Source organism: Solanum dulcamara, chromosome 6 (assembly GCF_947179165.1).
Source record: "Solanum dulcamara chromosome 6, daSolDulc1.2, whole genome shotgun sequence".
NCBI lineage: Eukaryota > Viridiplantae > Streptophyta > Magnoliopsida > Solanales > Solanaceae > Solanum > Solanum dulcamara.
In genome coordinates this window covers 8,769,477-8,791,380 of record NC_077242.1, presented here as the reverse complement: position 1 = coordinate 8,791,380, position 21,904 = coordinate 8,769,477, and the positions used below count along the sequence as shown (strand labels likewise).

At 34.7% G+C, this 21,904-nt stretch overlaps 3 protein-coding genes and 1 pseudogene across 8 annotated transcripts; 2 read left to right on the top strand and 2 right to left on the bottom strand.

Moving 5' to 3' along the window:
• The first annotated feature begins 2,118 nt into the window (after window positions 1–2,118).
• LOC129891760 (glutamate receptor 3.4-like) lies at window positions 2,119–8,724 on the top strand. Of its 3 annotated transcripts, none has more exons than XM_055967240.1 (7): window positions 2,119–2,196; window positions 2,870–3,343; window positions 4,146–5,482; window positions 6,304–6,581; window positions 6,818–6,849; window positions 6,955–7,364; window positions 8,029–8,724. In XM_055967240.1, the coding sequence occupies exons 2-7, from the start codon at window positions 2,974–2,976 to the stop codon at window positions 8,485–8,487; spliced, it is 2,886 nt and encodes a 961-aa protein (XP_055823215.1). In that variant the 5' UTR covers window positions 2,119–2,196; window positions 2,870–2,973; the 3' UTR covers window positions 8,488–8,724. The 3 variants fall into 3 exon arrangements, with proteins under 3 accessions (XP_055823215.1, XP_055823217.1, XP_055823216.1); XM_055967242.1 differs by lacking the exon at window positions 2,119–2,196 and adding an exon at window positions 2,288–2,597; XM_055967241.1 differs by lacking the exon at window positions 2,119–2,196 and adding an exon at window positions 2,647–2,775.
• A 2,768-nt stretch (window positions 8,725–11,492) lies between these two features.
• Window positions 11,493–13,339, top strand: LOC129892444 (septum-promoting GTP-binding protein 1). The gene is made up of 6 exons (XM_055968011.1): window positions 11,493–11,786; window positions 11,894–12,014; window positions 12,173–12,269; window positions 12,348–12,387; window positions 12,463–12,546; window positions 12,803–13,339. Exons 1-6 carry the CDS (start codon window positions 11,493–11,495, stop codon window positions 12,965–12,967), a joined length of 801 nt encoding a protein of 266 aa, XP_055823986.1. The 3' UTR covers window positions 12,968–13,339.
• Window positions 13,340–13,760: 421 nt separating this feature from the next.
• On the bottom strand, window positions 13,761–20,132 carry LOC129892344 (uncharacterized). Of its 4 annotated transcripts, none has more exons than XM_055967918.1 (4): window positions 20,005–20,132; window positions 18,682–18,858; window positions 14,974–15,053; window positions 13,761–14,096 (listed from the first exon to the last, which is right to left on the bottom strand). In XM_055967918.1, the coding sequence occupies exons 2-4, from the start codon at window positions 18,787–18,789 to the stop codon at window positions 14,027–14,029; spliced, it is 258 nt and encodes an 85-aa protein (XP_055823893.1). In that variant the 5' UTR covers window positions 18,790–18,858; window positions 20,005–20,132; the 3' UTR covers window positions 13,761–14,026. The 4 variants fall into 4 exon arrangements, with proteins under 4 accessions (XP_055823893.1, XP_055823894.1, XP_055823897.1 ...); XM_055967919.1 differs by having other exon boundaries at window positions 19,976–20,122; XM_055967922.1 differs by having other exon boundaries at window positions 18,682–18,825; window positions 19,976–20,122.
• On the bottom strand, window positions 15,207–15,323 carry LOC129893664 (U6atac minor spliceosomal RNA; annotated as a pseudogene).
• Window positions 20,133–21,904: the final 1,772 nt, after the last annotated feature.

Here is a 21,904-nt window from a genome sequence, read left to right as displayed (position 1 = left end):
TTGAAAATATATTTTACTTATATATATATATGGTTGATTGATATTGGTCATCACCATTTAGCTATTGCATTTATTTTTCTTGTTGCTAATTATATGTATAGAACCAATTTAGTTTTTGATATTAACTAGAGAGTACTCTCTCTCTCTTAAAAGCAACGTGAGAGGTTAAAAATATTAGAAAAATCTTATCAATATTACAAACGTGTCTTTTTTTAACTAAGCATTTTATAATTATTGATTACACATAATTATTAACATTAAAACTTATATATAGTTTAGTATTCTCCTTTCTTTCTTTTGTGAAATATTTATTTTCTTCCTTGCTTTTATTTTTTTCTAAAAAAATTCTCTTTAATTAATTTCTCATATTTTCACTATTAATTGATTTGAAAAAATTATTAGTATTTTTTAAAGAAAAGTAATAATATTGTTTTAAAATGTTCTTTTATTTTTAAAGTTTTAATTTTATATTTATATTTTATTTGGTTTCCTTAACTTTTTGAGTATCCGTCTGAAATTAACTTATTTTAAATATAGGATATTTAAAATTAAATCTTAGTACGTCCGAAATCTAAATATGGATTATACCCTTCAATTTATAGAAAAAACTAGCAGCATCACCCGACTTAGCAAATTTACGTGAAACGCACAGTTAAATATGTTATAAAGAATTGTCACATAATGTCATATATTAGATTTCATATACAAGCTACTACATATTATTATAAATATTTGTTTACTTTAATTGAAAATTTTGAAATTGGAGTTGAAGATAGAATTGTGTTTACTATAATTAGTAAATAATATTTGATTATTTGAATGTACTTTCATAAAATAATAAACATAAAACATAATTTAAAAATGGAGTTATTTTAATAAAAATAAAAAAATTAGAGTAAAATTTAAAAAAGGAAAATATAATAAAAATAAGATTTTGGGTGTTTTTTATTTGTATTTGTAATTTTTATGATTAAATACTGATTTTTAAATAATGTAACCAAAAATTCCACAAAAAAAATGAATTTCTTTTATGGCTAAATAGAAGGCTTATTTTCTAAACGAGTTAATAGGCAGTTGACTTTTATTTCTTAATCAGAAAAAGTGTAGACTAACTTATGCAGTTATGCTAAATTGATATACGACAAGTCGACAATGATAGACAAGTGCGTTTGAGTGGCCATTAATGCAAACATATTATTACTCCGGCAATATTTGACAAATAAAAAAAAGATGGAGGGAGTATTAACAATTATAATAATAATAGTAATAAGATATTTATTTAACTACACCTACTTCCTAGACTCCATAAAGATATTCCATATATAGCCTTTTCTATGCTATCAAGTTAATTAGGCTTAATCACATGCTAATCCACGTTTTTCACAAAATTCTGACTAGTAGGTCCCACCTGATGTCTGATACAGGTTGCTCTTATCCTACTCATCTGATGACGTGGCAACACTATACCATCTGTGTTGTTGGTGTAAAGTTGAAATGAAATATTAGACAACTAGGAAAAGTATTATTCTTTCCTCACCTTTCAAGACTGTTGTCATTGGGATCTCTTTTTGTAATATGCTATGCTCTTCCACTTTTATGATACATGCACACGAATAAACTACCCGCTGTCCTAATTTATGTCATGTAAGTAATATATTTTTTTGAAATATATATAATAATATATTCAATGAAATTTTATAAATGAGGTTTGGATCATAGAGTTGTGTCTGCCGAGAGTCGAACTCGGGTCTTGGAAGGCAATTATCCTAACCTTTGAAATAAATAATCTAAAATAAATCATAAATATTTGTGTGTCAATAAATTATTTCATTAAGTAGTCGTTTAGTGTGAAGTATAATAATTCGAGAAAACAATATGTCATTCTTTTTTTAACGGACTAAAAAAAAGTGAATCATACAAATTGTGAAAAAATAACATCACAAGAGAAACATAATTTAACTATGAATCTCATCACTAATCTGTCATCAAGTAGGTCGTAGCTAATAGAATTATTTGATAATCTATCGCTGAGTAATGATATTTTTATTTAGCTACAAAATTTGTCGGTTAACATTATTGTGATAGTTCCTTTGTCCACACACAAACAAAGAATCATGAGTGTGTTATTTAAATTGAATGCGGACACACCTGTTCTTTTGAGTTTGTACTGTCATGTGTAAGTAATGCAGTGTGGAGGTACAACTACTTGAATGTCAAAACTAAATTTGTCATATTTTACCTTGTAAAGTTTTTAATAGTGTAAATTGTTTACATGTATGCTAACAATAACCAAATGGGTTATGATTTTGAATTCAAAAAAATACTTATTTAATGTTGTAGACTTGTAGCTATGGATTTTAGTTAGTTAAATCCCAATACCCACCACCCTCTAACAATCAAGATTCTCTATCATTTCCTTTAGTTGAATTCCAAGAAAAAATGGGCATATTTCATCCAACTTGTTCTTCTTTAATTAGTTTATTTATATTTAATACACGAGGCAATCATGCATCCATATACAAAAGATTCTACTTTTAGTGGGATTTTACAACATACTGAAAATTTTGTCGTTTTTGTTCCAAGTTGTGTATTTTGAGGTACAAAATTCATTGTTCTTCTCTGTAAGGAAGTTTCCTCTTTTGACTCTTTCTTGGGTCATCCCTGTTTTCTTCTTGCTTGGTGTTTTAAATGTTTATGAATTGTCATCATGGGTCTTGTCGATATTTTGATGTGGGGCACACATTCCATCTACTTGAAAAAAAGAAAAAAAAGATGGTATCTTTAGAAACCTTTGTGAAAGTCTTGAATTTTTTTCACCTTGAAATGTTGAGCTCTGACTTTTTATCTTTTGTGTTGTGGTGATCTGCAGAAGTTTCTGGAAGAAATATTGGTGATGTAAATTGATGCTTTGAAGACTCAGAGGTGGAGCTAGAGTTCTAGCTACTGGTTTGTGGTAAGAAAGAAATTTGTTGAATGTCTAGACAGAATTCAGAACTAGTAAACTCAAAATTTTGGATCTGTCTTCGTGGGATGGAGGTGTATTTACAAAGGAAGAGAGTGTTTCTCTTGTTGGTTTCATGGATATGGCTGCCTTTGGCAGTTCTTGGAGGGACTGGGAATAACACAGGAAATGCCACTACTCCTTTATCTTCCTCTTCTAGGCCTAAGGTGGTGAATATTGGAGCTTTATTTACAGCTAATTCTGTTATTGGATGGTCAGCTGAGCCAGCTCTTGTAGCTGCCATCAATGATGTTAACTCAGATTCTAGCATTCTCAGAGGAACCAAATTGAACCTCATATTTCAGGATACAAATTGCAGTGGGTTTGTTGGCACTGTTGATGGTACCCACTTTTCACCTCTACTATGATCTTTTTATAAGAAAATAATAATATCAAATGTAAGTACTAAGTACCATACTTCATTCTCAGTAGTATGGGCATTGTTAGAGTGGATTTGAGTCGGTTGGGGAATAGACCGGTGGTCTTTCTTATATAGACTTAGGTAGTTAGACACATATGCCATATCATCTCATCCTTTGTGACATGATATCTTGTACCCTATGCTCTCTTCTATGATTTTGGTGTCCTATACATTCAATCAAGTGATACTGGAACATAATGAATCTGAATAGAGTGGAATGGATAGAGAGAATTTGTATAGCCTACCGAAACTAAATTGTGATTGAGGTAAAGTTGATTGATTGATTGATGTGCATTCATTAAGTTTAGATGAAGACATGCTCATTTGATCGTTTTGAAGTATTTGATAAATTGCTCACATGGAGATGCGGAGTGAGGGAATTTCTGTATGCAGTAGCTTATTTGAAACCTCAATGGGACATGGTAATGGGGGTTGGGCAAGTATTTGGAAGTTTGAACAAAGAAAATACAAAAGCAATGCGATTTAGACTGGTCACGAAAGAAACAAAGAAGCAAACTTTTTAGTTCATGGCCCGTTTTTGAATTCACGAATAGTTCATTGTCTTGTACCACTATTGTTTCACAGACAAAATACCTTGTTTAAAAGCTCCAGGCGAACCTTCTCGTCACATTTGAGTTATCAGTATTTACTATTGCCAATGTGTATTTCCTTCTTTTTTTTCTTTGCCTTTCCTAGTATTTTACAGGCATCCTTGCTTTGTAGCTTTGCAGCTGATGGAGAAAGAAGTAGTTGCTGCAATTGGTCCACAATCCTCAGGAATAGCACATGTGATCTCCCATGTTATGAATGAACTTCAGGTCCCTCTTTTGTCTTTTGCCACGGACCCTACTCTATCCTCTCTGCAGTACTCGTATTTTCTTAGAACTGTTCCAAATGATCACTTCCAAATGTATGCTATAGCTGATGTGGTTGATTATTTTGGATGGAAAGAGGTTATAGCCATATTTGTTGATGATGATAATGGTAGAAATGGGATATCTGTGTTGGGTGATGCCCTCGCAAAGAAGCGTGCTAAGCTCACCTACAAAGCAGCCTTTTCTCCTGGAGCAAGTGGTAGTGAGATTGATGATTTGTTAGTCAGTGTGAACCTTATGGAGGCACGAGTATTTGTTGTTCATGTAAATCCTGATACTGGGCTATCAATTTTTTCAAAGGCAAAGAATTTGGGAATGATGGTCAGTGGCTATGTTTGGATCGCTACTGATTGGCTTCCATCGTTTTTGGATTCTTCAGATTCAGTTAATCCAGAAACTATGGATCTTATACAGGGTGTTGTAGCACTTCGCCATCACACCGCAGATTCTGATCAGAAAAAGATGTTTGCATCGCGATGGAAAAACTTTAAGGATGTTGAAACTCGAAGTTTTAATTCTTATGCACTCTATGCTTACGATACCATTTGGCTACTTGCCCGAGCTCTCGACCTTTTCTTCAAGGATGGTGGAAAGGTTACCTTCTCTGATGACCCCAGATTACGTGATACAAATGGGAGTGCTTTGCATTTGTCATCCATGCAAGTTTTTGACCAAGGACAGAAATTATTCCAGATACTCATTGGCATGAACTTCACAGGTCTAACTGGCCAGATTCAGTTTGATCCTGAGAAAAATTTGGTTCATTCAGCATATGATGTTCTTAACATTGGTGGAACGGGATTACGCACAGTAGGTTATTGGTCAAACTATTCTGGTCTATCAGTTGTAACTCCAGAGGTTTTATATTCAAAACCTCCAAACACTTCAACCAGTACCCAACATCTATACAATGTCATATGGCCGGGAGAAACTGTAACTCGACCTCGAGGATGGGTGTTCCCCCATAATGGAAAGCCTCTGCGAATTGCTGTGCCTTATCGTGTTACTTTTAAAGAGTTTGTGCATAAAGATAAAGGACCTTCTGGGGTAAAAGGATATTGCATTGATGTTTTTGAGGCTGCCATAGATTTGTTGCCTTATGCCGTTCCTCACATCTATATTCTGTATGGAGACGGCAAGAGAAACCCCTCTTTCAAAAACTTGGTGAATGACGTCACGACAAATGTGAGTTCTTGATTGTGTTATCAATTTTTTATTCATTGACTAATTATGATGGAATAAGTTGATCAGACTGACTTAATATCTCTTTAATTTACATTTGTTTACTTGTTACCACAATAGGAATAATTTGATCAGACTGACTTAATCTCTTTAATTATGATGGAATAATTTGATCAGACTGACTTAATATCTCTTTAATTTACATTTGTTTACTAGTTACCACAATAGGAATACTGATTAATTTTGAATTGCGAGTGGTTACCAATGGATATCTATGATATATGAATAATGAAGTAGACATTCAGTTTTCTGATTGAAAGAGTAAGAGTTGTAGGCTAAACAAAGATACATTCATGACGGAAAGGGGTGCCATACTCAATAATCGTTTTAGTTGCTTAAATAGGTGCAATTGTTGTAGCTCATTAATAAAAAAAAATCCATTTAAACTTGGAATTCAAGTAAAATTTGTTAAATCTTATCACATATGCTTTCCTTCAATTTTATTTGAATTCCTGTGGTATAAATAGAAAATGCCTGAAGTTTTTTGTTCATGGGATCTTAAACTACTGTGATTGTAGATGTTGATATTGCATCAGCAAGTTCAGAATCCTCGAATAAAGTTTTTCAGTTAATGAGTTACCTTACCAATTTAACATCTTCCGTGCATGTTGAATAGAGTTTTGTAAACAATTCTCTGAGTTCAGTATCTAATATGTTGCTAAATCAGGGATATCTGTCCTGATTTGTATTAGAACTCAACGCAAAATGTGATGCTGAAACATTTTTTCATGGTTACTTATATAAGGATGCATTTTGCATCTTAGAAATATGATGCAGCTGTGGGAGATGTCACAATTACTACAAACCGCACAAGGATTGTGGACTTCACACAACCTTACATGGAATCTGGACTTGTCGTAATTGCTCCTATCAAAGAGCTGAAATCCAGTCCATGGGCTTTCCTTCAGCCATTTACCCTCCAAATGTGGTGCGTAACTGGGGTCTTCTTTCTCTTTGTTGGAACTGTCGTTTGGATTCTTGAGCATCGACATAATCCTGAATTCCGTGGTTCACCAAGGCAACAACTTGTTACAGTTTTTTGGTTAGTAACTCAGTCTTATACTCTTGTTGTAGAATCAAATGCATGCTTTATGTGAAACTTTAAGAACATTTGCATTCAATCATAACACAGTGACTCTTTCTTTAGCGGAAAAAAAAAATAATCCTGATGGCATCATCAATGCAGTGAAAGTCTAAAAAAGATCGTCCTTTTACTCAAATCATTTAACTTGTAGGTAAAAATTGACTCTGGTGCTAAGATTCAGTTTTCTCTTTCAGGTTTAGTTTCTCAACAATGTTTTTCGCACACAGTACGTACATCCTCTTTGATTTGTTTTTTTAAGATCTTTCCTCTTGTGACAGAAAGCTTAGCTTGTCCTAGCATAGCTAACATTGTTCCTTGTGTGAACTAATAGGAGAAAACACAATGAGCACCTTGGGACGCTTAGTGCTTATCTTTTGGCTCTTTGTCGTTCTAATTATCAATTCGAGCTATACAGCTAGCTTGACATCTATCCTGACAGTAAGGCAGCTGTCATCAGGAATTCAAGGAATTGACAGTTTAATTGCAACTGGTGAACCAATTGGAGTTCAGGACGGCTCATTTGCCTATAACTACCTCATTGAAGAGCTAGGTGTTTTAGAATCACGGATCCGTATATTGAAAACAGAAGATGAATATACTAGTGCCCTGGAGAAAGGTCCGCAAGGTGGTGGCGTTGCTGGCATTGTGGACGAGCTTCCTTATGTTGAGCTCTTCTTATCCAACAGCAAATGCGTATTCAGGACAGTAGGACAGGAGTTCACGAAGGGCGGATGGGGCTTTGTAAGTTTATCTTTTCCCTTGCATTACTGAACAGACATTAAGTTCCCATCCACCCCACCCCTAACAGGAACAAAGAAATCAAACTCAAAATAAAGAAAAAAAAGGGAGTCTACATATTATTGGCACATTTTTCATAAGGATTGATGCCTATCGATAACAACCTCTCTACCTCCCAAGGTAGGGGTAAGGTCTGCGTACACTCTATCCTTCCCAGACCCCGCTCATGGGATTACACTGAGCTTGTTGTTGTTGTTGTTGTATATTCATAAGGATTGATTGTTAGAGTGGGTAAAAGTCCCACATTTTTTTGGGAATGGACAGGTGGTTTGCTTATATGAACTTGGGCAATCCTCCCTCATGAGCTAGTTTTTGAGGTTGAGTTAGGCTCAAGTGTCATATACTTGCATGGTATTAGAGCTAGGTGCATCCCCGTTTGGGCTCCCGATCCACGCTCCAGTTGGGCATGTGCGTAAAGGGAGGTGTTAGAGTGGGTAAAAATCCACATTGGTTGAGGAATGGATTGGTGGTCTGCTTATATAGACTTGGGCAATTCTCCCCTCATGAGCCAACTTTTGGGGTTGAGAAAGGCTCAGATGTCTTATCTTTACATTGATGCACAAGCAAGCCAATCTACTCTTAGCTAATCTTCACTATCCATGGTCAGGCATTTCAAAGGGACTCTCCTCTTGCTGTTGATCTATCAACTGCAATCCTTCAACTGTCAGAAAATGGCGAACTCCAAAGGATCCATGACAAATGGCTATCTAAAAACGGATGCTCTTCACAAAACAACCAATCTGATGATACTCAGCTTTCACTCAAAAGCTTCTGGGGCCTATTTCTCATATGTGCTGTTGCTTGTTTTCTAGCTCTTATAGCATTTTTCTGCAGGGTATACTGTCAATTCCGGAGGTATGACCCCGAGCCAGAGGATCATGAGATCAGTGAACCTGAATCTATACGTCCTAGTAGGCGTACCCTCCGCTCCGTTAGCTTTAAGGACTTAATAACCTTTGTTGATAGAAGAGAAAGTGAAATTAAGGACATTCTCAAGCGGAAGAGTATTGACAGCAAGAGACATCAAGGTCAGAGCTCAGATGGGCAGCCGAGCTCGCCTGTTTGAATCAAAGATTCGTTCATTGGCTTGCTTATTTCTTGCTCAATGCAATGCACCTATGATTAATATGTAAATGATCCCTCGTCGAATAACCTTCATTTCAATTTTTCATACACGGAAGGCTAGGTATATTAGAAGGAAAAAAAATGTCTTTGTATACTAATAGGATAGATGGGAAAAAAAATGGTAACATTTGTACTAATTGTCTTAAAATGATAGTAGTAATTATTAAGATTTTGATCAGTTTGCTTGCTTTTCCAGTAAGTTTGTATGATGTTCAACTACTACTATTAGATAGCCTAGGGAAGAGCCACCCAATTTGTTCAATTATTTGATTAAGTTATAACATAATGTTGGTGAAGTACATATGTTTGAACCATTAAGATCAAGTTAATCATAAGTGAACCCCAGCATTTTATAGGCGCTCCCAAACAAAGGCAGCTCGTGCGTTTGAATTTGAGACCTCTTGTTAAGGATAAAAAAATACTTACCACTCCATCATAACTTTTACTTGTTAATCAATTAACTTTATTATTTGGTAATAATGACTTGTTTGCAGCAGAAACAATTTAAAATAGTTTGTTACTTTGATGATTTGAACTTACTGTTATGATCAAAATAATCAGATGTCATGCGGAAGTTAGCAAATCAAACCCTGACAGACCATGAATAAGAAGATAAACGAGAAATATACCAAAAGATACACAAACATTTAGCGTGGTTCGGTCAATCGACTTACATCCACAAGAAGAGATGAGTAATACACTATAAATATGAGAGTACAAAATATCAAAAAAAAATAACCTCACACAATTCACTCGAAATACAAAGAGATTCACAAATGCTACCAGGTAAGAAGGAATGAGCCTCTATTTATAGGAAAAGGGTTATACTCTATAAATAAAGGCTCATTCCTTCTTACCTGATAGCATTTGTGAACCTCTTTGGAGAGGCAAGGCAAAAATCCAACACTTACAACCTTAAGATTAGAGGCAAAGGGCACTTATTATCTGAGCAGCTCATCTTGTCTAGATTTCTTGGAGTCTAAAACGTGACAGAAGAGGAGTTTCTGGAATTCTTTTGGGTAAAGTGGCAAAAATCTACTTTTCGGGTGTTGATTGATACTCTCTCCGTCTCAAAATAAATGTCATCTTAATTAAAAAAAAATCAAACTAAGTGTCATCTTAATAATTCAAAACAAAAATTAGTACTATGTTTTTTCAACTATATCCTTATATTTCATCTTCTTAATGGTGTTCAATTTTCGAGAAACATTTATTTAATAGCGATAGTTTAGTATTGTATTTATTAATTTCTTAATAAATATTTATTTTATTAAGATAACACTTATTTTAGGACAAAAAAAGCACAATACTTACTAACTATTTAACATTTAACCACATTTTAATATGATAATAAAATTTAGATAAAAAATACCTCTAGCTAAAATATAGAACTTCAAAGAAGTTTTCGTGGAGTTTTAAACTACCAATATTTTATTCCTTAATTTGAGAATTAATCACTGTATATTTAAAAGTAGAGCTTCCCACGAAACATAAACATGTGGTACATCATTAGAAGCATAATAATAAAATTCCTCATTAGTGAATTATGGGCATAAAGAATAAAGAGAAATGACAAGCACTAAAGAAAAAAAATGGAAAGAAAAAAGGGAGATGAATATATATATATATATAAAGATGCTTTAACGAATCAATGCCACTCACATGCAATTTTTAAATTACTTTTTTCTTATCTAAACCTGTTAGATTATGTAATGTTAAATAGCCAGACAATTTCAAAGCCAACCAATTTATGTTCTCCAATGTATTAATTAATATTAAATCAGTTCAATGTCCCCTCGTTAGGTTTCGTGAGGGGACCTGGGGAGAATAAATTTATACTACTAGTATATTACATGTAGACATGTATTTAAAAATCAAATAAAATTAAACCTTATGTTTAACTACATTTTGAACATTTTTTTAAAATCATATATGTTGTATGAAATTTCATTTTATAATCCTCTCAGACTAAGCAGAAGGAGAAATATGAACAATTTGAAATTGGAGGAGTTTATTTTTATCCGTATAGAGCTTTCAATGACCACACGTACACATGAGAAAGATGTTCTTCGTTACCAAAAGTCGAGGTCGAACTTGGAGGGAGGTCTTCCGATTATTTATCTCATTTTTGTTTATTACGTTATTTAAACAGATCAAACAATTATTGTGAATCGGTAATTTATAAAAAGAAAAAAGTTAATTTCAGAGATCTTCCTTTATGTTTGCATAACACTAGCCTTTCTTGTAATTCATACTAATTATTATCGCTAATTTATAAAAGAGAGAATAATTTGTTGTTAAACTATATCAAATAAGGCAATAATACTCTTTTCATTCGCTTTTACCGGTCGTGTTTCGCTATTTGAGAATCAAACTGAATGAATTTTGACAATATTTTAAGAAGTATTTTTTTCATTATATTAACTTGCAAAAGATTATAACTTTATTTAAATTTTAAATACTAAATTAATTTAATTCTAAAAGTTCATTAAAATAATTCTCATAAAATGAAACGTGACAAGTAAAAGTGAATGGACAAAAACAGTGTTAAAAGCTAAAAAAAATTGTGCTGACCAAGTAGATCCACAAACAATGGGGGGAAAAAAGTAAATAAAAACGTGGATCCACAAACATTTCCCTCATTTCAAGAAGTAGAAATTTAGCATTTGGATCGATCAAAGAAGAGATATAGACAAAGACATAATCTGACTTTATCTACGTACGTGCCCAAATAAAACAGTCAACTCTTCTCCGTAACGCCGGTAACCGTTACACATCCAATTTCCCCTTAACCCCATAAAAACAATTAATTAATTAACTAAACAACTTGTAGACAAAAAGAAAAATGTGAGTGTAAAAGAGTCTTTATTTCACAACTTTCATGAATTAGCAAGAAGCTCCTTTTGAGGACATTTCTCAATTTCAATTCAAAAAACATAAACAATCATGAGGAAGTGTATATTGCTTTGCTATAGAAGAATGTTTAAGGTGAACAAAAAGAGGAAAATAATATGCAGGGTGGCACTACTTCAAAAGTATGTGAAGTCATTTTGGAACCAAATTGTTGGTTGTTGTATAGGCTATAAGTCCATTAAGTATAGGAAATTGTCATACCATCACCATTCCACTTCCACCACCACCACCATGCCTTCGCCATCCATCTCCGCCGCATTGGAGGATTTGGTTGCCTTGAAGATATGTCTATTGGGTGATAACCAAATTGGCAAGACAAGTTTCTTGGTTAGTCTTTGTATACGCGTTTTTTTTCTTTTTTAGTCTGTCTACAAATTTCAAAAGTCTTTTCTTTCTTCATGTTTCTAATCTTGCTTTTATAATGTTGATTAAAGACAAAGTATGTAGGAAAGGAGAGAGGAGAAGAAAGGTGTTCAACAAGTGGGTTAAATCAAATGGATAAAATTCTGTGTGTTAAAGGGGCAAGAATCTCCTATACCATATGGGAAGTTCAAGGTATATTAATGGTACTACTTTTTATGGTTGTTACAAATTTCAATAATTTCAAAAGATTTTATAATTTGTTCTGGCTAAGAAATTTAAAGATTGAATCCATCTAGTTTAAATCTTGAATTCGTATTTGGATGCATATTTGACTTAACAATATAATGCAGGTGATGTTTCAGCATGTAACCAGATTCCAACAGCTTGTAAAGACTCTATAGCAATGTTATTCATGTTTGATCTCACAAGTCGGTGTACACTGAATAGGTATCAGATATTTTAATCTTTATTTGAAGGAGAAATATATAATAATGGCCTAAAATTGTTTTTGCTGATAAATCACAGTGTTATTAGTTGGTATAAACAAGCACGACAATGGAATCAGGTAGAAATCATCATCCTTTCTCTGTTTCTATCTTGATTATGAAATGTTTCTATTAATTTGTTCTTTAATTTTCAGACGGCAATTCCAGTATTGATAGGAACAAAGTTTGATGATTTCGTGCAATTGCCATTAGATGTACAATGGACCATTGCAAATCAGGTATCATCCTCATTTTCTTATCACCGAAGAGAGGTTCGTTTGATTTGTAGGTCATGAGTTTGAGCCATAGAATCAGGAAACCACTAACCTGTGCTCCGTTTCTGGGGCAGCTACAACTTAGGTACATTAATAGAGATACTTTTCCTAGTGTATATCTTTAATTTCCTCTGAAGTACTGCATGCATTTGGACCATATTTTGTTGCTTTGGGCTGAGAAAAACTGATATTTACAATACTTCAATATGATTTTGAACAGGCAAGAGCATATGCAAAAGCACTGAATGCAGCCCTATTTTTCTCAAGTGCAACATACAACATAAATGTGAACAAGATATTCAAGTTCATCACAGCCAAGCTCTTCAACTTACCATGGACAATGGAACGTAACCTCACCATTGGAGAACCCATCATTGACTTCTAGTTCCACTTCCATTCTGCAGTTAAAATCCCAGAAAGAGAAATGATCTGATCAGTCAACCCATCACTTGGACTTTGGTTAGTGTTCAGGTTGTTTTGAAAGAGGAGATGCACAGATGGCCAAATGAGGAGGAGTGAGAGGTCGACTATGGTGGGTATGAGGAGAGGTAAAGGTTAGCCGAAGAAGTATTGAGGTATATGATTAGACAAGGCATGACACACATGTGGCTTACCAAGAACATGAAGCTATGGAGGTTGAGGATTAAGATCCTAAATAAGAAGACATGGAGGTCGAGAATTAAGTTGGAAGGTTAATAGATAGTCGAGTATTATCTTGTTTTTTTAATCAATATTGCTATTGTTATTCTCTACCTATCTTATTCTTCGATTTTACTACAGTATTTGTTTTATATACCAGTTTTTTTTATATGTTTTACTTGGGCAAAGAGTCTATCAGAAACACCCTCTCTATCTTTTCAAGGTAGGGAGTTAAGGCGACATACGCATCATCCTCTCTAAGCCCCACTTGTCAAATTAGCGTGTTGGTATGCTGTTAATATGATATCTTATGGATGGCGAAAACTTTCCATCTTATTTCGTCCTTGCAGTATATACAATGAAGATCCAATTGCTTGTTTTGCAAATTTATTAGAATAGAGTTTACTAACTTCTAGCCAAGAAAATTGATCACATGTATGAGTAACATTTGTATGTCATTTCCTACATTGAAGTTCCAAGGGACTAATCCAAGAAGTGGCTAAACACGCAGGAGATAAAAACTGGAGTAGAATAAAATATTATGAACGTAAGGCATGTCATCGTTGAATTTATTATAATGAGCAGGTACAAGCATTAGTCAAAATAAATGCAACAAAAGAGAGAATAAAGGACAGAGGTGGGGAAAATATTCGTCCTTATTCGGAAACAGGAAATACTAGAACATAAGCTTTCGAGGGAATATTCGCCATGAACAACCTTCCGAAGTGCAGATTGTTGTCGCCAAGTAACACAACCTAGAGTGACAGGATTCATTACAGGTTTAGAAATTAACACAAGCAAAGCTCTACTCAAGGTGCACTTCTCTCTTTGGGGGTTCCAATTGCAAATAGTAGAATGGCTCGGTAGGCTCTTCCCTGCACAACCATGTTACATAGAAAGTTAGAAAAGCCTCTTCTTTAGCACTACAGGAACAGAAACCTATACCAACTGACAGCAATAAAGAGAACTTTCAAGTTATTGCTTAGAGTTAAATTTGGCACTTGCTCCAAACAGCATTTCTTCGTATCTTTTTTCTTTTAAAAAGATTCTTGCTTGTTTATTTGTTTCAGCGTTGGAAATTTTTTAATTTAGCCTCAAACACAAAATATTTAACATCCAGGCTATAAGGATCTGAAAGCTATATGACATACCCTCAAAGTACTCTTCAATGTTTACTGTATCTTTCCCTAGACCTCACCTTCTTACAGCTTATCTCTTCAAGTTTACCCCTTTCAAATCTCCAACCCCGAAAAATATCTTCCTTCCACACAATTCAACTTCATTAATTTCAAAGATGTCAAGACTGAAGTTTATTGCTGTTTGAGTTGTTCACTCTTCAACATCTAAGATCAGAAACGAACAACCTAGTTCATCATTTTCAAAACCTGATGCTCGGATTGGCTCCAAATTTTGGAGCCTAATTGTATATTATGTATGAGTAGTCTTCAGGAGTATATATTTTTAGATAAAAATAACAAATTCTTGGCATTCTATAAACACTAATTGTTTAAGAAGTCCAACTTTATTCCAATACCTATTATAGATAATCAAAAGAAAACGTAAGCCAATATGTAACTTGAGTAACAAGAGATGTCTTCATCAATAATTTTATTTGAACTGCAATATCCATTAGAAGATGGTTTGATATAAGGCATTGCGTTATATGACATATAATGATTAATGAGATAAGACTAATTATTTCAATGTCAATTATTTCACAGCTGATCCACGGAATAATTACTTGAAGCTTACCCAGGCTTAGACCGCATGCACCGCCAGAATAGCTTGAAAGGCCCTGGTATCGTTTTAAATGGATTGCCTTCAAAACATGCCTGCATAGTATTATAAATAATTCAGCAGAAAAAAGAAAAGGCAAACAAGCATAAAATGTGTACGTTGAACAGGTATGCTCGGTTATATGAAAGAATGTAAAATGGCCAGTGGTGAACTAAAGACATTCAAAAGAGTTGAGTATCTGATTATGGAAACAGGGGCACAATGTAACCAATGAATCGATGGACTGGTCTGGTAACAAGTAAGGCTCGAAGGATACTCCCATCCTTGTCAAGGGATATGCAAACATCTCTCCTTCCTACAAACACTAGATAGAGGGAAAAATGGACAAATAGCCACTTTGCAGACCACTAAACAACAGTAGCCGCATTTTAATGCTCGATATTTGAACTACTGCAAATTCAAATAACCTGGCCTTGGCAAAAATTGAATCATCTTTTTGAGAAAGGAGATGTATACACTAAGTTTCTTGATCAATATACTACATACCTACTACACCAACGTAATTTGAAGACATATAAGTGACAAACATGGAACTTCTTTTGCAGGGCCAATATGAAGCACTACATCAGCAGCGTGCTCGAAGAGTATAGGCATGTACTCCACAGCTAATTTCTAATATATAGTTCAACATTAGAATGGAATTTCTCTTACTTGATTTTTATGAACATTCCTTATATTGTTTGATTAAACTGAAAGAATTGCATCAGCAGAAATAGGATAAGTTGGAAGCCATTGGATGAAGGCAGCGCAACATCAAAGTAGGTTTTAATGGCAGAACTCCAACATAGTGATTAGTTTCTCTTGTAAAAGCTCGGATTCCATCCATACATGGTCAATTGTTTCACATGGCTGTTGACCAGAGAAGTAGTACTGACACAGGAAAACATGAAGAAGAGGAAATACCAATTGTGCTCGAGATGCTATTTATGCGAAGTACAAATGGAGACAGTCAACCACCTCTTTTTACACTGTAAATGGACTGACCAGCAATGGAGACTAATCATCTGCTTGAGGAAAATCACTTGGGTGAAATCAAGGAAAATAGGAGTATTGAAGTGCTGGATTAGAGTTGGCAATGCCATAGCAAAGGAGGAGAGATGGAAGATTGTTCCAGCTTGTATATGGTGGACTGTATGGAAAGAAAGAAATCAAAGATGTTTTGAGGGCAAGCAGAACTACTACAGAGTTTTAAGATGAATTGCTTGGCTTTGTATTACGTTTGGTGTGAACAAAAAGTGTTAGGACAGACTGAAGATATTTTTGATGTTTTAGACTATTTGTAACAAAAAGTACAAATAGGCTTATTAGATTGTAATATTTTTGAAAGGGGGACTACACTTTGATGTAGTATATATGCGGATATATAGATGCAAAAGTTACCATTTCTCAATTAGAAAAAAAAACCTCGGACTCCATGATACTGTATGGAATTTTACATACAGGGAGTTTAGAAGTTTGAAATCCATCCCACTATATTGGAGTTTCACATAAAGGAAGTTTCCGAATCCTAGCACACAAGATGAGGGAAGCAAGACTGAGAGATGGTTCGGGCATGTGAAGAGGAGGTGCGTGGATGGGCAAGCAAGAAGGTGTGAGAGGTTGGTAGCCTCCTCTATGCTTCTTATTAGTAGTAGTATTTAGTAATCGCGATGTTCCTTTTCTTCTATGTGTATTACTTGTTGCCTCACTTGGTTTGTATTTTGCTATTTTGTCGTCATATTTTCTTGTTACCATGCTTCAAATTCTTTTCTTGTCTGTTGAGCTGAGGGTGTATCGGAAACAGTCTCTCCACCTCCACAAAGTACCTCCACAAAGGTAGGGTAAGATCTACTGTGTCTATCCTACCCTCCCCAAACCCCACTTGTGGGATTACACTGGGTATGTTGTTGTATACACAAAAATTGGTCATCGCATTCCAGTTTTACCTAGATATAGATTGAACTTAAAGTTCCCCCCTCCCGGCCCAAAATTTTAAACTCTATGAGCTATGGTACAACTGATTAAATGTTTTTGTTTCTCTTTTTAGATGCAACTGTAATTTGGTCTATAAGCTAGAACAGATAAGACTTACTCCAGAGCCAAGTTTCTTCTAGTAGTTCGATGGTTTGTGATGAATCAAAAAAGTAGACAATAGCCCGTTACTAATGGACTCTTCAAGTCTCTACTTTAATTTTTCTTTGGACAGCGTCGTAGAAGTATACCAAATGTAGCTTTCTCATTGTTTGGAAGTAAAAAGTAGGAAAAAATCAGTGACATCTGAAATACCTAAGCGCATTCATTAAGGCAAACAAAAAACGGAAGTAGAAGTTGATATCTACGACTTTTGGTGAAATTTCTGTTGTTTCTTGAACTTGGTAATCTATGGAACCTTATGCTAGGGATGCCAAAGAATTTTAGGTCAGATTCCTGATTTCCTTTTTTTTTTCCTCGTTCCAAAGAAAAACTCATGAATTGCACAAGTCCTGCAAAGTCCTGTCTTTCATTCTTTCCTCATTTCTTTGGCCCTCTGAACCATCAATTTTTAATTTTTTTGATGAAGTAATACTCCCCCGTTTCTTTTTATTTGTCTTGGTTTGACCGAGAATGGAGCTTAAGAAAGTAAAGAAGACTTTTGAATCTTGTAGTCTTAATTAAAAATATGTTTAATGTATCATAATGCCCTTTAATCTTGTGGCCTTAAATATGCCATGTAGAATGTTGGAATTAAACGGTCATCAAATTAGGAAAGAGACATTCTTTTTTAAACAAACTAAAAAGGAAAGTAACACAGACAAATTGAAATGGAGGGAGTAAGAAGTTTCATCTCTGGCATCAAGAAGATGCAGAGTAAAACAAAAGTTCTACAACCTTCTGAACCACCGTATTCCCCATAGAGGTGCTGAAGCCCAGAAGCACTCCGCTTTAAAAGCCGCAAAACATGCCCAGTGTCCCCCCAAAACATTGGTACTCTTCCTTTACCTGCTTGTAGACTAGTAGTGAAGCTACATCTTTCAGCACATCGTGTCGAGTACTATTTAGAATCCTAAAATTGGTAAGTGTATGCATTGTAGTCTTCCCATATGATACTTGAGCTATGTTTTAAGGTTCAAAGTCCATATTTTCTCAACGTGATCAGAACTAGGTCCACCCTAATGTTGGAATACCCAAGTCATGTTACTCCTCCACCTTCAAAATCCCACATCAGCTTTTTCTCTCATTTTTAGTAAATAACAATATAGGCTGAAACAAATTTCAGAGTACAATCTCCAGGCTTAACACATCCAAGTTAACAATATGTGCACTTTCAGAATCTAAAAAGGCAAAAAATTATTCCCTCTGTCCCAATTTAAGTGTCTTAATTTAACTGGACACGAAGTTTAAGAAAAATAGTTTTGAATTAAAGAAGTGTGTATTCCTTTAAATCTTGTCGTCAACTTGTCAAGTAGAACATTGGAATTGGAAAACTTAGAAAGTGTGGGACTGATAAAAAAGGAAAATAAGAAACTTAAATTGGAACAAACAGAGTACTCAATTAGACTGAAATACTAACATCCACCAGAATGGCCACAAAGATTCACGCATCAGTATTGATCTAACTATCTAAGAAATGGAACAGAACCTCAGACGCAATAATTTTAAATAAAAATGAAGATAAAATTCAGACTGGGAAGAGAGGAAGGTGACCTGAACAACATCCTCAACGCGGTCGTTGCATCTATGGGCCTTAGGCTGTCTGTTATCACCTTCCGGCAAACCCCATGGACTCTCTCTTCTGGGCACTGGAGAACTCATCTTCCTTCTCTACTGTCTAATGTCCTTTCGCTCAACCTTGATAATACAACACTTTTATGTCTCTTCCCTCTTGAGTTAGGGCAATATCGGGTCGCAAATCAATAATTTGAATCAAATTGAGGGGGAAAAAAAAATCATTAGTGATTTTAATTAGATTTAGTTTGATATTAAAAAAGAATTTGACCATAGTTGATTTAATTACTAAAAAAGAAGAAGATATAATCGAAATCAAAACAAACTGACAATATATTTATTTTATTTTGCCGAACCTTAAACCTTGTCCAGTTTGCAACAAATTCCCATGAAAACTTAAAGTCTCCTTACAGTAGTACCATGCTACATCATTACTCTCAGTTCAAGGAAATCATAGGTTAACTCTATCTCTTCAAAAATGAAGATCAACCAAATAAAATTCAAGGCGTATCTATTATTGAAGTGCTACCACAATTAAACTCCCAATACATGTACTCTTGTATGGCATAAGACTCCTCAATTCAAATGTTAATACTCAAAATATAACAACCCACACCAGCCTCAATGCTACTAATTTAATGATGCACATACTACCATTTTCATATTCTTAAAAAATTATACCTACCACAAAGTGATCAAAACAAAATGTAACATCACAACATCCATAAAGAAACAAGCATGACTTTATTCATTGAGGTGTGGTGTCAACTAAAGAAAAAGCAACCAGTTAAAAGAAAAACATGTTAAATTCAACAAGTAAACTCATTTTGGAAAAATTTTGAGCAAAGGAACAACATTTGAAATCCCAGCCGACAACACAATTCAGTATATGTCCCACATGTGTGTCAAAGTGCTCAAGTCTCTCAAAGGAAACAAATTTCAGTTCTCCTAATCTCACATAAACCACTCACAGTTACTTCTACGCATCTCCTAATGTCGCTCGGTTACCCATTTCACTAGCGATTAAAATTGGTTGTCAGACAATTTGTCGAACAGGTTGCAGGCAGAACTTTAACCAAGCATTTTTCACTGATTTGGCGGTTGGCGATTGATTTTCCCTGCCATTAACTGAAATTATAGTTCAATGAAGCACAATTACATTTCAATCAGCCAACAACATCAGAATTGCACAAATTGTGCCCCAAACTCCACACCAAACGAGCTACGGGAAAGAAAAGAAGAAAGAAAAAAAGAAAAAAATCTATAAACATACAGAAAGAGAGGAGAAGTGAGAGATTTAACTGGCGCTGATAATCAAAGGCGATGGATTTGAGCCGGAGACAGCGTACGTGCGTGCGTTTTCTTTCTTCCTTGGTCTCTTCTTCCTTTTTTCCTACCTTCTATTTATTTTTTGTCACAAAATGTCATAAATAGCCCTTAACTATAGGAAGGTCTAAAATAATCGGATTTAGTTATTTAACTATTTAAAAATTTATTAGATTTTATTTCTTAATTATACATTTAATGGTTTTTAGTCTTTTAATTATATATTTATCAAATTTAGTCCTTTAAGTATTTAAAAACTTATCATTTTTAGTCTTTGTTCATTTTTTGTATAAATAACTTAATTTTATATTAATGAAATTCATGCCTCGGTGAAATTATATCTTAACTCATTTTTTAGTTATTTCTCTCTCCCACTACTTTTTCTTCAAATTACTCTTATGAAAAAAACTTTAACTTCAACAATTCAAAACAAAATTAACAAGAAAAAAAAACTATAAGTCATAACTTTATTCAATGGAAGGATAAAATAAATCATATTATTGCTACTAATGACTTGAAGATGCTAAAATTTATTATAAGAAGAAAAATTATTATTATTTATGTGTGGGAAGAGATTTATTTATAATAGAAATAAACTTTTCGCAATGAGAATAAAATTAAAAGTTCTTTCTGACATATTTTTATTTCAAATTTTATACTCCGACGACTTTACAACAACAACAAATCTAGTATAGTCCCACCATGTGGGGTCTGGGGAGGTTAGAGTGTACGCAGACCTAACCCCCACATTGAAAGATAGGGCGACTGTTTCCGAAAGACCCTCGGCTCAAGAGAGGAAAACAAGATAAAAGGTCAGATAGGGATAAGCATATCGAAAATAAAAAATAGCAAAAGTGAGAAAGTCATGATAGAATAGTACGGAAAGAAAGAGGCATTAACTACTATAAATAAATAAGATAATCAAAGTACAATGGCCCCACACCTATAAACAACAATACAATGCAGAAATCAAATGACAATAAGCAATGAGCAGAACTACAACTACTATGGTGTAAGATTAAGTCACCTAGCATTTTATCCTAATATGAGTCCTCCACAAAAGAAATTATAGTACGCTAATACGCCTACTAATAGGAAAGAATAACGAGACTATGTACTAGCCTTCTACCCTAATATGGGTCCTCCACACCCTCCTATCTAAGGTCATGTCCTCGGTAAGTTGTAACTGCACCATGTCCTGTCTAATCACCTCTCCCCAATATTTCTTCGGCCTACCCCTACCTCTTCTAAAACCATCCATGGCCAACCTCTCACACCTCCTCACTGGAGCATCTATGTCTCTCATCTTCACATGCCCAAACCATCTCAGTCGCATTTCCCGTATCTTGTCTTCCACCGAGGTCACTCCTACCTTGTTCCGGATAGCCTCATTTCTAATTTTGTCGCTCCTGGTATGCCCACACATCTATCTCAACATTCTCATCCCAGCTACTTTCATCTTTTGAACGTGAGAGACCTTAACTGGCCAATACTCCGCCCCATATAACATAGCCGGTCTAACCACCACTTTGTAGAACTTGCCCTTAAGTTGTGGTGGTACATTCTTATCACAGAGCACACTGGAAGCGAACCTTCATTTCATCCACCCTACCTCAATACGATGTGTGACATCATCGTCAATCTCCCCGCTACCTTGCATGATAGACCCAAGGTACTTGAAACTACTTTTCTTTTGGATGGCCTAGTCGCCAAGCCTAACTTCCGCGCCAGCCTCCTGAGGTATCTCATTGAACTTGCACTAAAAGTACTCTGTCTTGGTCCTACTCAGCTTAAATCCTTTAGACTCCAAGGTATGTCTCTAATCCTCCAGCTTAGCGTTAACTCCGCTACGAGTCTCATCGATCAGGACTATGTC

Coding starts and splice junctions, on each gene's coding strand:
- LOC129892344 (XM_055967918.1), bottom strand. CDS start 18,789: ATGAGTTCTCCAGTGCCCAGAAGAGAGAGTCCATGGGGTTTGCCGGAA. Junction 15,054..18,681: donor GCGTTGAGGATGTTGTTCAG/GTCACCTTCCTC, acceptor AATACTATGCAG/GCATGTTTTGAAGGCAATCC. Junction 14,097..14,973: donor TGCATGCGGTCTAAGCCTGG/GTAAGCTTCAAG, acceptor ATGGTTGTGCAG/GGAAGAGCCTACCGAGCCAT.
- LOC129892444 (XM_055968011.1), top strand. CDS start 11,493: ATGAGGAAGTGTATATTGCTTTGCTATAGAAGAATGTTTAAGGTGAAC. Junction 11,787..11,893: donor TTGGCAAGACAAGTTTCTTG/GTTAGTCTTTGT, acceptor TGTTGATTAAAG/ACAAAGTATGTAGGAAAGGA. Junction 12,270..12,347: donor AGTCGGTGTACACTGAATAG/GTATCAGATATT, acceptor GATAAATCACAG/TGTTATTAGTTGGTATAAAC.
- LOC129891760 (XM_055967240.1), top strand. CDS start 2,974: ATGTCTAGACAGAATTCAGAACTAGTAAACTCAAAATTTTGGATCTGT. Junction 3,344..4,145: donor GTTTGTTGGCACTGTTGATG/GTACCCACTTTT, acceptor CTTGCTTTGTAG/CTTTGCAGCTGATGGAGAAA. Junction 7,365..8,028: donor CGAAGGGCGGATGGGGCTTT/GTAAGTTTATCT, acceptor ATCCATGGTCAG/GCATTTCAAAGGGACTCTCC.